This window comes from Crocodylus siamensis, chromosome 3, assembly GCF_052110815.1.
Source record: "Crocodylus siamensis isolate JL-2025a chromosome 3, ASM5211081v1, whole genome shotgun sequence".
In the NCBI taxonomy this organism is placed as follows: domain Eukaryota; kingdom Metazoa; phylum Chordata; order Crocodylia; family Crocodylidae; genus Crocodylus; species Crocodylus siamensis.
Window position 1 is genome coordinate 124,515,020 of NC_143397.1, and position 15,274 is coordinate 124,530,293.

General features: G+C 41.9%; 1 protein-coding gene across 7 annotated transcripts in view; it reads left to right on the top strand.

Moving 5' to 3' along the window:
* SEMA5A (semaphorin 5A) overlaps positions 1-15,274 on the top strand; it is a 612,665-nt gene that overhangs the window by 548,486 nt on the left and 48,905 nt on the right. For all 7 annotated transcript variants that reach the window (XM_090039133.1, XM_090039134.1, XM_090039136.1 and 4 more), the window contains one exon: positions 9,059-9,284. In XM_090039133.1, the coding sequence (XP_089895259.1) occupies positions 9,059-9,284 (226 nt within the window). The remainder of the gene's footprint in view (positions 1-9,058; positions 9,285-15,274) is intronic.

Here is a 15,274-nt window from a genome sequence, read left to right on the forward strand (position 1 = left end):
CCCCTGCTGCAAACCTCATCAGTTACAGGGTTTGTAGCTGCAGAAGCTGGTGCAGACAGAGCCCATGATCATGATCCATGGCTCCCCCTGCACCAGCAATAAGGTGTGATTGGATCTGATATTGGATCCCATAATCATACCTCTTGCCATGCACATGTGGCATATCAGGAGACATGATTGTGTGGATCATGCATCAGATCCTATCACACCTTTATCTGAACATCCAGGGGGGTTCTAAGAGAAAAAGAGGGGAAAGGAGACAGACGTTTTGAAAAGTGAACAGGAGTGAGTGAAGGCTAGCTTTTCATTAGGTAGACAGTGACTGAGAATAATTAAAGAGTGAAAAATTGCACTGGATTTCTAAGAGCTTTTAACGTTAGTCCTTCATTTAGAATCGTCAAAACTAGGTCTGTTTTCAGGGTAGCTCTGTGGGAGTACCTCTGCCTGCTGCTCTTATCTCCTTATATGCTGTAAGACTCCTTTCGGACAGCAAGCAGATAGCAAGTTATCCTCCCCTGCTTTCCCAGAAATGGGTATACATAAGAGCTAATCAAGAATGACTTGAACCATGAGGGCAAACTTCTCCCCTCAGTATGAGCTGCCATGGAAGATTGGATTGCATGGGACATCACGCTCAGTTAATGCAGGGGAGCATGCATCCTCTTGCAAACAGTTCTGAACTGCCTCTGCCCTCATCCAAAGGCTGTCTTTTTTATCCCAATTATGGGATAAGGATAACAGGACTGCCTTGTTTTACAAGAGGGCAGTGAGGCTAAGCTACCTGACATATCTGAGGTGGTAAGCATATGTATTTTTTCACCTCTGGTTTGAGTTACATTCTGCTTGAATTCAGCCATCTCTCACACAACTCTTTGCTATTTGTTTCCTGTGTTCATTTTGTTCCTTAAATTCATAGTGTGAAGGATGTCTCCAGAGGGCATGTCTTGGTAACTAGCAAACCAATGATTGTCAGAGTCTCCAAATCATGTATTGTATGTATTGTCACTTTCCAATGACCTTTGCTGAAATACTCATCAGAACAAAGCATTTTCCAACTTCCAAGATCAGATCAGATCAAATGGTTTTGAGAAACTGCTGTCATATTACTGGAGACAGTCATGTGATGAAAATTAACTTGGGAGCAAAGCCTGGGTTTGCCACTCCAAATGGTTCGTTGCTAGCCCTCTCAACATGGCGTATACCGGGACCATAACTGCTCCTTCATCTGTTAAGAGTGAAATCAAGACTCATCACAACAGGTGGCTGGCTCTGCTGGTTAACACACTACTTCAGTTGTTTCCTGCCATCTCTTTGCCCCTTCAAAAGGGCTGGCAAGGACTGATGGATTTTTCTTGTCCACTCATTTATTAGTCCAAAAACGTGGTTTGGGTGGACATGCAATACATTTTGGGGGTTAGATCCCAAAATGGGGTGGGGAAGAGAAGGTTAGGGTTGTGCCCCTCCTTGTCACTTAATGGTTAACTGGTTGTAACTTGCACCAAATAAGTGGAGAAACAGGTCCAGTTCCCTACTCACGGTGTCTCATGAAACTGGTCTAACCACCAGACCACAGGGTATCCCTGGATGGTATTCTCAGTCTTTCCTGGTGATACTGTTCCACTTCATGCAAAACATATGGATAGCAAGTGCTGGAACCCTCTCACCTCCCTCTTCCTCCCCCCCAACCAGACAAAAAAACCCTTCTGTTGCTACATGGTACTCAAGGACTGTATCCATAACTGTCTTTTGCACTGATCCTTGACAACTTAGCTCCATTAAAGTTAGTGGCAATATTCCCAATTATATCAAAGGAGCTAGAAATATCAACTGAGCTTTCTACACTGTACAGTGTAAGATGCAACAAGAGGGTAGGGGTATGTTGGGTTGGCATATGTGTATATTTGTGAAATTTGCAGTATGGAAAAGTCTCCGTTTAAGGTAGGGTAAGCGTAGTGGTCTCAGATATTCATTCAAACCATGTTTTTGAAGCAGCGTTACAATGGATGTCTTATTTGTAGAAGGTGACCCAAAGGAGGGTTTGTCTTACAATATGTATTGAAGTCCTGGTAAACAGTGCCTGTGAATCAGATTTTCTGATTCTGTTTAGGTTTCATCCTCAAAAATCCTTTACTCTTGTGTATCTCCTGGACCATCATGGCTACTTCACTCCAGCACTAATAAATGTTCATTTATAAGATCTGTTAGCCACTTTCTGGAATGCGTGTTTGAATCCCTTCAAAATCAATTGGTTCTTGAAAATAATCTGTTCCTGTTCTCTAGGGAGTGACTTGAGGAAGGACATTGTGGCCACATCTACACAAGACGCTTACTGTACAGTAGCTTGTTACTGCTGTGTAGTAGCTCATTACTACTTAGCGCCATGGGGCATGAACTGTGATGCAATGCTGCTGTGCACTACTAACAAGCTGCTGCGTAGTAGTAACAAGCTACTGCGCAGTTACTATCACTAGGAAGCTGCGTGGGGATGCTGCTGTGCAGTAATGCTGGTTACTACAAAGTCACTTATTACTTAGGTATGCAAGTACTAAACAACTTTGCAGTAACAACCGTGCAGTTAGCGTCTTGTGTGCCTGAAAACTTGCTTACCATCTCTACTAAGTATACAGTTGGTTCAATAAAAGTTACTACCAAAAAACCCTTGCCTGTTTTATATTTCTGGGACTACCACAGGTACAGTACAGGTTTCCCTCACTTTATGCGGTATGTACATTCCTGGAAAACAGCACGACTCAAATTCATATAAAGGGAACCCACTTTACAATGTAACAAATAGGGATACATTCCAACACCTCAACTGTACTTACCCCCAGACCTATTTCTACCACTTTTTTAAGACCTGACAGCAGACAGTTGGAGGTAAGCTAGCGGGATGCTTAGAAGCCATAATGGGGATGGCAGCTACAGAAACACATCACAGACAACAAGTGAGGAGGACAAATCCACACAGGAGACTCTTTTCTGCTGTGCATCCCTCCCACAATACACTGCACAAAACAGCTGATTGTGGGCTTCCACCACACCAATCGCATAAGAGTGAAAGAGAAGAGCAGCTTCCATTTCTAATGGTTTTATCATGAAAAATTCAGTTAACGGTCTTTCCTTTAATCACACAGTGTTGATGCAGAGTAAAGCATAGGAGATGGCCCTCTGGGTTGGCTGGTCCAGCCATACCTCATCTCTAGTAGCATGTTAGGCCATTAGGTTTGCATCTGTGTAATTATCTTTTCTTTTGGCTTTTTCATTCCCTGTGCATTAAACACGTTTTGGACAAGACCTGTTTAAATTATAATAAGTTACACCACCTGAGAATCTAGTCTTTAAGTGAGCAGATTTTGAGTAACCCAGAAAAACTCTGTTGAGAATATTATTTTGAAAAATTATATAAAATAGGCACAATGAAGCACAGGACCAATAGAAGCATAAAATTATTGTATGTCAGTGAACTATTCAGCAATTCAGTAAGAATCTCGCAGCCAACACAGCATATTAAAAATGAATCCTAAAGATAACTAATGTGCTGAGTGAATCTGAATGGGTTGTTAATGTTGATTTAGGTGTCTTGTCTGTGTGAGAGATTACCTCCACAGATCACAAAGAAGAACTGAGAAGAGAACAGAAGAAATGCATACAACTAGGAGGTAGTGTACGCATAAAAGAAACAGTGAAGAAACTGCAAAAAAAGTAATAAATATATTAAATAGGGGGGAAAAACACTGTTTGGGAAACTGGTATTGTTACCTGTAACAATAGAAGCTAAAAATGAGAATATGATGCATAAAATCACAGCACAGCATTAATCAACATTATTCTCTAATTTATAGTGAAAATCAGACCAAAAAGGTGGATGTGCTTAATCCATTATTTATTCTGTGAGCCAGCTCTTTTTAAAAGACGTGATATTCTCCTTGCTCAAGCAGGCAGTTTTTCTGAGTTCAAAGCAACACATTATTCTCTGCCATTTGAATTAAAAGAATGCTTTGCCTCCAGCATGGCTATCCTTTTCTCTTTTTCTGAGGTGCTATTATCTTTGATGTATTACCAACATTGTATAAAAACATAAGTCTGGATGATTTTGGTATTACTGCATTACATGTACCATCTGTTCCCTTAAACAATATTATTTTATACTGCCTCTGTATATAGACAAGAGCAAAGTATATGTCTGAAGAGAATTGTGTTGCCAGAGTTAGTTTCAAGATGCTCATATGCTTAATGCAGACTTGCATATGTTATCTCAGAATTATGCTAGTTTCCTACCAGGAAGAGAAAAAGGTTTTTTCCCCCAACACATGCCTGGCTAGATTATTTCCCATTTCTTCTGAATCAGAAGTTGGCCGTAGTTGGAAGTAGGACAGAAGACGGGGTGAGCTCTACCAGAACTCTACTAATCTGTATTGCCAGAGAACTCCCTTCTTGGATACCTGGCTGGGGTATCTTGCCCCAACATACAGGATATACAGATCACTGGATTTGAGGTGGAAAAGAATTTTTACCCCAGGTCATACTGGCAGAGCCCCTGCTGGTGCCTCATCATTACTGCAGCATGGCAAGTGGTTCTCTTTCTGGTATCATCTGAGTATATCTTTTACCTGCTATTGCTAGGGCCTCTAGGATTTGTAAAGCCTTGCCCTCCTGATCTACATCTGTAGCATTAAATTCTAAAATGTAATCTCTTGAAGACTGAAATGTTTCATTATAAATCAAGTCTTTTGACTAGTTTCAGGTATCTGATTTAAACTTAGGGTCAAATCCTATTTCACCTTTTTGTGCACCTAAGTGGCACCTACAGAATCACAAGAAGCCCCTGACATGTTACATATATTGTAAAATTAACTGACTACATATGCAAAGTAATACACCTAATAAAAATGGCCAATGAGCCATAAATTAGTCATTTGAGAAATGTAGAACATTTTTGTACCTGATTTCTAACAAGCTTTAATTTGAACACGTGGCATGCCACACACAGAGTGATGGTGTTTGGCCAGGTTCTTAAGTATCTCAGTGTAGACTTCCCTGTATCTCTTCCCCACCTCCTCACTTTGCCTTCGTGCAGGAGGAATGAGGCTTAACTGCTGCCCCAGAGCACAGTAGCAGATGCCATGACTCACTGCCCCTCTTCTCTTTCTTCAACTGGCTTTCAAGGCTGCTTCTTTAAGAAGCCATTAGCACCTGTCTCTGAAACCCAGTCTAAACAAACACTCAAGTGACATGCTTGCGGGGGAGGATTTGTTCAGAAATCTGTGGGCAGGACAAGCACATGCGAAAAAAGCACCTCATAAGGTTACTGGAGAGTTTGAGCCCTGCCTCTTCTGCATGCTCCCCCCCACCAACCTGGTTCACAGTGTCTCCCTGGATCTTCATAAAAGCTGGGAGAGCAAGTTTCCAAGATGCCTTTTTCTCCTCTGGATAGCTTGGTCTTTGAATGTGAAGCTGGTCACATGGCAGTTTCTGTTGAGTGATATTACCTTTTTCTTGATGGAAGTAATGTCTGCCAGGGACCTAACTGGCATCTACATAGCTGCAACACTGAAATATTTGTCATTCATGAGAAGTTTGAATTCTGTTTCAACTTCTGGTAAATTAGGATCACCTTATACACCTATTTGTAGAAGTAAGATGAAGGAGGAGAATCCTCCCAATTTTTAGTCCTACAGCCAACTGATTAGGGCACTTGTGCAGAGAACCAGTCAGATGATAGTCCTCCCTCTCACAGAGGAGACCAGGCTATGAGCTAGGGCAGGGGCAGGCAGTTCTTTTGGGCAGAGGGTCGCTTACTGAGTTTTGGCAAGTTATCAAGGGCTGCATGGGTAGCCCTGCCCCTTGACAGGTGCCCCACCCCCGGTCATTGTTTTGGGACTGGAAGTACTGTCCCCTAACCCCTGACCTTTCTCACCAGAAGTCCCTCCCCTTGCCCCCAGAAATACTCCTTTCAGCCAGGGGTTTTACCATCTCCGAACCAGAAAAATACCAAATTATATTCTAAAAATTGAACATCTACAACATTCATTAATTTGATTAAAAAATATATTTTTGTCCTGATTTACATGTTTTTATGTAGTTTACACAGAGGTGATCACACAATAGCCTTGGTGCTGGGTCCTGTCGGTTTCCCCTGGGGCCTACTGTCCCTGGCTCGTACTGCCCCTAGCTCCTGTCATTTTTGACAGGCAGCCAAGAGCAGATAAATATTAATTGTTAAACCTTTTAGGTGCCTCACAGGCTGGATAGAATGGCCTGGTGGGCTGTATCCATTCCATGGACTGTATTTTGCCCACCCCTGGGCTAGGAACTACTCAAAGCACTCTTCATCCCTCCTCTTCAAGCTGGGTTACTGCACTTCACGTTTAAATGTTATTACATGAACAGCAGTCAGACAGTTTCTACCCCACTGGGGACAGAGTCCCTGGTCTTCCAAGGCAACATCCACCTCACTGAACCACTCACTTGAGTTCCTCTTCCTAACCCAACATAGTGTCTCTTCCTGGCTGTCCAGTGGGCCAGTTACAAGAGGAGAGCTGGTGAACACATACCTAGTCTGCAAGCCAGTAGTTAAAACACTTTGTGGTGCACTGGATCACACAGACTCAACCCTCACCTATGGATGAGAATGGCCTAGCATGCCAGTCTTTGTGTGCAAGGGCACTGACCCCTAACTAGAAGGCATGATAACTGTCATTCTCTGGAAACAGCTGTTAGTTGTGTTTAGTCTCCTCTCGTCTCAATTCAACCAGTGAGTCTGCCATAAAATTGAAGTCCACCTTGCCAGAGAACATGTGCACCTTTTGCTTGGGACCTGTTTTTCCACTGCCTCGTTAAGTTTGTTTATGTAGATGTTTTCCAAGTGGGTGGACAATTTAACTGTTCTGGTTTAGTACCCATAGAAAGACAACACAGAAGAGTAGAGACCTGAGCCCATCCTGTATAACCATTAAAAAAAAAATTAAAAGACAAAACAAGCCCTTGTGCAGATGTTGAATTCAGTGGTTTTGCAGCTGTGTAAGTGACAGCAGAAGTCAACCTATAAAGGTTAAGGCTCCTTTCCCTTGCCATGGCACTCAAAGTAGCAGTTAGATAAAGCCACTCCAGTAAACACCATATGCTCTGAATAAACATGAACTACAATTAATTTTTCAAAGAAAGAAAACTGAAAATACTGAGTGAAATGACATAGCAAAATTTATGTACAAGATGACTCATTAATTTACTTCCCCCTGTGAGAATTAGGTAAATGATATTTACATTCTTGTGACATGAGCAAATAAGTAAATAATAAATAGTGGAAGGCTAGATCTTTCAGCTAGGGGAATGTCATCTCTTAAGAATATTATACTTTGAGTTATGCTTCTATGACAACACTGAAATTAGTACAGTCGTATGTGTGTAATGAAAGCAAAATATGTCTGTTGTCCCATACACTACAACCCCCTGAAGATTAGGTAGATTTTTTTGTCACCAGCCAGAGTTTAACCAGGGAATTAATTAATGTTTTGTATATTGCATTTATAGTTAATTCATTTTTTGAGTTTGAGATGTATAAATGTTTTAGCTGCTATAAATGATAGATCCAGCACATCATACCCTTGAGTTTGCACTTTACTGTTGCTACAGATATAGCTGAATCTAGTTTTTATTAATGTAAATAACAGCTTGCTGTGTACAACTAGGATGAAATTCTATTTCCCTTTGTGCATCTGAATGGCAGCTTTCTAGCTTAGTACCAAAAATACCACTTACACACAAGTATCAATTCCATTTCCCCTGCATTGTGGATACATTGCTGTATGCACAGAGACCGCGTGCTTAATAGGATACACACTGGCTATGCACATATGCAACAAGGGGGGGCAGCACAGGGACTGCACCGAGGCCCATGCTAGCCCCGGTCCTCTTCCCACGCTGCCAGTGATTAGCTGTTTGGCAGCTGGCAGGAACCATATTGGGCCTATGCAAGCCCCTGTGTAGTCCACCGAGGTACACATTCATTTTAAGGCACCATTAAAACCATTTTCATTTAACAATTTTGTGGATGGTTTTGCTTTTTGTAAAACCATTAATTATCTGAACATGTGGCCAGGTTACATTTTAAAATGGGATTAACTAATTATTCTCATTTTAAGTGTAACATCTTCCAGGGGCCTAATCTACAAGAATACAGGCAGCCAGAAATACAGTACTAGTGGATTTTAGTCCCTAGATGTAAAAGTCTTTCTCATAGCTTAGCCCCAGGAGTTGAGTAGTCCTAGCTCCCTCATTCAAGCTTGAATCTATGTCTCTGATTTGCAGGAGGAGGGCACCAGGCATCATGCCACCAGTCGGGCGTTATCTAGGCCCCTTCTCTGGCAATCAGTCCTATTGCAGCTAGCCCTGGGACAGCTCAAGGATGGAGATACATGGGTCTAGGAAATAAATAGGCAAGAACAAGGGTATGTGGCTCAGTGCAGTGGGTGCTGCCCTAGGAAGAAGAAGTAGGCTCTGGGTCATACATTTGGCTCTTACTCCCAAAGCAGCAGAAAATTCCTCACTGTGCTACCCTCCATTCATTTCAGTCAGTGGAGGATAAATGCAAGGGGCTGTGCCTTAGCCTTAAAAGTAGCAACAGAGATGATAATCAATGCCAGAGTTTGGTAATGCCAAGTCTGTAGTATGGTGGTACCCTAACCACTCAAGTACTGGGGCTAAAACATGTGGCTTTGGGGCTTTCCCCACCACATTATTTTTTCCAGGACTTATGTTTGGGTATGCATGAACATAGCTGCATATATGCCCAAGCAGTGCATACACTTACATGGCCAAATCACAAACTGAGAGCCAAAAACCATCAGGCAGACAACTAGAAAACTGCCATTTAGACACACAAAAGGAAATAGATTTCCACCCCTACAAACAGAAAATTCCTTCAATTTGAAATGCTAAAATTCATCATGCTTTGTCCAGGATAAATGTTGGAAATAAAGAGGGATAGATCAAAGTTTCTTCTTGGGTTGTATAGTCCTTACTGTGCAGCAAATTTAAATAATTGCTAATTTTCTTCTAGGAATATCAACCTTGTAACACCAACTCCTGTCCAGAGTTAAAAAAAACCACCCCATGGACTCCTTGGACTCCAGTCAATATCTCAGACAATGGTGGCCACTATGAACAACGGTTTCGATATACTTGCAAGGCACGACTGCCTGACCCAAATTTGCTGGAAGTGGGAAGACAAAGGATTGAAATGCGTTATTGTTCTAGTGATGGTACCAGTGGATGCTCCACAGATGGTAAGCAGAAATAGAGCAGTTGAACAATATCATCTGCTAGTGAGATGGTTTTGTTTCCATTTTTGTAAGAGTGGATCTTCATGTCTTGCTGTGTTTTTGCCTAATAGAAATGTTAATGGAAATATGGACATATTGATCACAACAGGGAAACTAGCTTATACTTTTCTAGACTTACCTAGTTATCCTGTGATAATAAGCTATTTTTACCTCAGGCTGTAGCATTTGTACCTTGTTGGAGAGTTAGATAAATTATATTTATGCTTTTGCAATGTAAGTAGATAATAATACCCAATGGAATGCTGTATCTTGCAGCTGAGAATGTCATCCAATTATGATTTTGAAACAGGCTCCCTGTTAAAGATATTCTACTCTTGGTTCCATTCAAATAACACACTTGAAATGAGGAGGGCTGTTTATATGTAAACTAGTTGTTTGAATTGTTCTTTCTCAAAATCAACTCCTCAGGGTAATTGGTGTACAACTGGCCTAAGTACAAACAATCAAAAAGCCCAAGACTAAATTGATTCAATCTTCACAGGTTAGCCTAAGTTGCTTAGATTGAACCAATAAGCAAGTGAATAGATATTCACTTTTGATTCTAGAAATACAGTCATATGCCTGCCATGGCCTAGGCCAGAAGTCAAGGGGTGCTAGAGAAAGCCCCCCTGCTTGGATGGAGCAGACAGCTTAAGCCAAGTCTAGCCCACCCACCTTGCAAGAAGGGAGTTGTAGGGGAGATGCAAAGCATCCTGGGATAGGGGAGATGTGAGTTAACTTGAATCTAGAGGGGATCTGGGACAGAAGTTCAATAAATTGATTAAAGTTAAATCAGTTAAGTCTGATACTGCATCCATCCAGGTTTATTTTAAACCAGTTTTGGCCATTTTGAAAATAGTTTGTGTGCTCCGAACTTCTGTTGTGTTACAGATTTGAACTGGTTTCTGATCATTTATACCAGTTTGTGTAATTTCTGTGTCTAGCCCTGAAGTTTAAATCTTGAGATAACTATTTCATTTCCTTTTATTCTAATAGACTGTTGTTAGATATTCTATCAAAATCTAATTTTATTTGTTAAATATTGGCTATGCTGATGAAGAGAGCTTTTCATTCAGTAATTTTTAAGCCATTACTGACTGTATGCATTTGACCATTAACTAAATAGATAATTTATGAAGTGGATAATTTATATTATAAAAGTTTTATGCCACCTAGCTATCACTAGTGTTTTCAAGTTTTGTTTCCTTCTGTGAAGATGGAAAGATCTCATCGCTAAAGTGTGTGTAATTTTAGATGTATTTTCCATACACAGTTTGTTTCCATTAAGTTATTTTCCCTTCATCGGTAGTCACCAATGTTCCCTCTAAGGTGTAGTGGTCTGTGAATGCGCCACTTCAGTCTGTGAGCAACTTACAGGGAACATTGTTAGCTACCAATATCCCATTTCCTCCAGGAACATGACCAAATCCTTCAGCCAAACCTGGCTGAACTCCTCAGTTTCCAATGCATCTGGTGTCATTGAGTTCCCCACTTTAACAAGACATACAGAAAACTAAAACTCTTGGTTCCAAAATGATACCTTTTGTTAGACCAAGTGGGAAATTGCAAGAAAACTGTCCTTTTCTGCAAGCTTTTGAGATCAAAGTCACTTTGTCAGGCTCTGGGAAAAGTATAGATGGTACAAGATGGTAAAAAAAGTCCCCATAGGTAGGAAATAAACTTCATTTTTGGACAGAGGGAGCTGAAGATGGAAGGCTGTTCCTCAAAAATGAAGATGGAGGGACAGCCTTCCATCTTCAGCTAGTTTTTTGTATGTCTTTTTGTCTCAGACCAACACAGCCACCAGGTACACCACTTTAATAACATACTGGGTGAAAAAGAATTGCCTTGTGCTTATTTTAAACTTACTATCCGGTAGTTTCGTTTTGTGACCTCTAGTTCTTCATTGATGAGAGCTAATCAGTAATAAATCCCTATTGACTTTACCTTCATCATTTAGTATTTTGTAAATCCTTCTCATGTCTCCCCTCGAGCATCTCTTTTCTAAACTGAACAGGCCTGGCTTTGTTAGTATCTTCTCATCAGGAAGCCCCTCCACACCTCTGAGCTTCTCTAGCTCTTCTATATCCTTTTGGAGGCATGGGTACCAGAACTGGGCATGGTTCTTAAGGTATGGACACACTGTGGATTTACCAGGGTGCATAAAGATACTTTCATAATTCTCTCAGCAAACTCTCCCTCATTTCAGGCCCAGATGGCCCACAGTTAATTCTGTCTCTAATAAAGGAATCTGTTATGTTTCCAAAATTACATGTGGATGCCAGTGTTTTCAGCTGTCACATAATTAACTATTCTTCCTTCTGGATCCTGATTCTAGGTTGGAAAAAAAAAAGTACTATATTTTGCAGTTGCAGTACCCCTGCAACTGGTGTTTCAACCTGCAGAGTTGTTACACAAAGGAGCTACTGGGGTCATCCAGCATCAGGCTGCCTGTGCAGAAGGGCCTGATGATAGCACCAGGTTGACTGCACCTTGATCCCACCCGCCCTTGCCCCACGCAAAGATTGGGGGCTGGGCCGGGACATGTGCCCTCACTTGGCTGCCTGTGCCACATGTGTGGAGGGGCCACCGCACTCTGGGCTGGGACATGGGGCAATGAGTGCCCAGCAGCTCATCCAGGGGTGCAGCGCAGGGCAGCTGGTGGAGGGCAGTCAATGTGCTGGATGAACCACTGGGCTCCAATTGCTCCAGCCCAGCTGGGGCCCCATTCACAGTGAACGGGCCCCTGGCTGGGCTAGGTTGTGAGACAATCACCGCAGTGTAGGAGGGAGCAAGGCAGCGCACTGCATCTACCATTCTTCCTTCTGCGCTGTGGAGGTCTCGATCTGCCTGCCCTCCCCCACAAACACGGTGACACTTACCTGCCTGCGGCTGCCATCGTGCCTAGGAGTGCGCAAGTATCTCAGTGTGCCTGCCCCTCCCCACTCCTGCAGCAGCCTGTGGCCGGTTTGGGGTTGGTACGGGGCATTAAAAATTTACTGCGTGGCAAGATTGTTTCTTGTGCACGGCCATGCACGCACACAGCTTAGAGGGAACCTTAGTAGCCACACAGTTCTGAATAAAAAATAGCAAAATATATTTATTTTTTTCAGATATTTAGATGAAGTCCAGTCAAATTTTATTTAGTAATTAAGATTAAGTTAATTGAAATGTATTAGTAGGTATAAAAACAATTTCCTTTGCCTGTTAGAAAATAGGATGTATATATATTAATTTCTTTTTCATTAATATCTGTTTGGGAATCCATTTAACTCATATGTTCATAATGATAAAGACCTCTTTTACATTTTTCTAAATTGCTAGCCAGGCTCACAATGATATCACTTAAGAGGCTTAGCTAAACTCTGTCCCAGCATTATTTTTACAAAATATTTTTAAAACCTGTCTAGAAAGAGGTTTTCTTTTCTACCACCCATAGATAACTCACATGCTTTGCATTTTTATATTTCCACTTTTTAAATAGTCTGGCAGATGTTAGTAAAATATTTTTTGTATCTGGTACTTTGCTGTTCTTGTATTAGTGCTTTTAAACCAACCCAAGAGGGTTAGCTAAGTCTATAAACGTATGCTGCGAGCAAGTGGAGTATAAATAAAAGCCTCATAGTTTCATATTAGCTAGGGTCAGGAGGGACCTGAACAGATCATCTAGCCCAACCCCCCACCACAGGCAGGAATGAATGCTGGGTTCACAAGACCCCAGACAGGTGATCATCCAACCCCCTCTTGAATTTGCCCAAGGTAGGGGCGAGGACCACTTCCCTGGGGAGTTGGGTCCAGATTTTGGCCACCCTAACTGTAAAAAATTGCCTTCTTATCTCTAACCTAAACCTATTCTCCATCAGCTTATTACCATTGTTCCTTGTCACCCCAGGTGGTGCTGGGGAGAAAAGGGCTCTACCTATTTGCTGTTGATCTCCCCTGATGAGTTTGTAGGCAGCCTTTGTTACACACTGCACTTAGAGCTGCTCAAATGTTGATCTGTGTTTGTGCCAGCTCCAGTTCAGAGCAGTCACACTTTAAAATTTTTCACTGACTGTTCCCCCACCTGCACAGCTACATCTTGCCACTAGGGGGCTGGCGAGATCAGAGATAAACCTGCCTTGGAGTGGCATAACTTTGAGCTGCCTAAAGTGTGCTTAAAACTACTTTCATGTGTTACTGTGTGGACTAGGGGTAGGCAACGTTTTTGGGCAGAGTGAGGAAAAACACCCGCAACCTCAATTTGTAAGATGTTTGTGTGCGGGATGGATGGTGGAGGAGCTGTAAGGGGAATGATCCTTGTTGTGGCAGTGCAGCCCCAGCCCCTTCTCCACTGTCCACCTCAAGGCACATGTGCCAAGCAAAATGCCTTCATGTGCCACACTCTGGCACCCATGCCAGGGGTTGCCTACCCCTGGTGTGGACAATCCAGGGGTTAAGTCCTCCAAGCCCCACCTAAAATTAATGTGTAGCAAGGCCCTGAAGTATACAACAGTATGCACAGTTTGCTTCATTTTATTTCCTGCAGTTCCACATAGACCAAGAACTGGAAACATAGTTTATTCACTAATTGATTATGGTCTTTATAGTTGTAATCAATTAACTAATTCATCTGTGTTCAACTTGATCTTCCGGGCTCTATTTTTTACATTAAAACATAATAGTTGACAAACAAGTTGCGTCTTAATACCCATGTACGATAAGTAAAGTAGCCTTAGTAACAAAAGAAGGTTATTACCTGTATTCAGTAAGTCAAGCATTATGAAGTTCGATGCTATAAACAAGGCCACCAACTAAAGTGCAGTTTTATACTAATTCTGAGTTACCTGACTGAAGTGCAGGCGTGATTTTGTTAGCCCTGTTAATTGTGTAAGTCAGGGGTGGGCAAAATGCGGCCAGCGGGCTGGATGTGGCCCACCAGGCCATTCTATCCAGCCCACGGAGCCCATAAAAAATTTAGAAAATAAATATTAATTTGTCCCTGGCTGCCTGTCTTGCGGCCCTTGATGGCTTGCCAAAACTCAGTAAGGGGCCCTCCACCCAAAATAATTGCTCACCCATGTTATAAGCGCTCCCATTATAAGAATAGAGAGACATCTGCTTGTCTCTAGAGGGCAGTCAGCAACCAAAAGGTGTAATAGACTTGCCCCTACACAATAGTTGTGTAACTTAGTTAGACTCAAGCTGCACCTTGTTCATTTACCAGGTGACCTAGTAGCCTGCCCTTGGTTTCTTTACTGAATCCCTGGGAATTCCTACTTTTTATTCTTTTGCTCAGAAAACTGGACTGACTCTTTCTGAAGTAGTGTTATGTTTTTGAAACCTCTTTCTGCAGAGTGTCTTCTGCTCTTCATGTGTGCTGAAGCCTAGCAAAAAATCCTGTCTCCCTTTATAAATGAATCCATCTGTATTTGCTTGTCAAGCGGAAATGTGCAGTAAATGTAAAAGATAAAGACAATAGTAGTCTGACTTATGCTGAATAAACCTACATGTAATGCCCTCACCATCCCCAGTTGCCATCCACTTCTCAAACTCTTTTATCACACCAGTTTTTACGAGTTCAGTTAGTTTTCTATTCATTTCAGTAGTAACTTACCTGCATCAATGATTTTCTTTTCCTACAGAATCTCCAAACACATCTGCAAGGTTCTGGTGATGAATAGACCCCATGTTTTTTTCACTATCAAGCATGAGGGTCAAAGCTTTCTTAAGCTATGACCTCAGCAATTGAACCCTTTTGCTAGAACAGATCAGACTCAGCCCCAAATTGATAATCAGTAAAGGCTTCCCCCAGAAATAATTTTCCTAACAAGACAGATCACCTGGTGGGGGAGAGAGAGAGAAAGTGTTTTTGTTCCTTATGTTGGGATCTTTAATTTACACAGTGTTGGCACATAGCACAGTGCTAGGCCAGAATCAGATTTCCATAGTTGGTGCATATACAGCAAGGAACC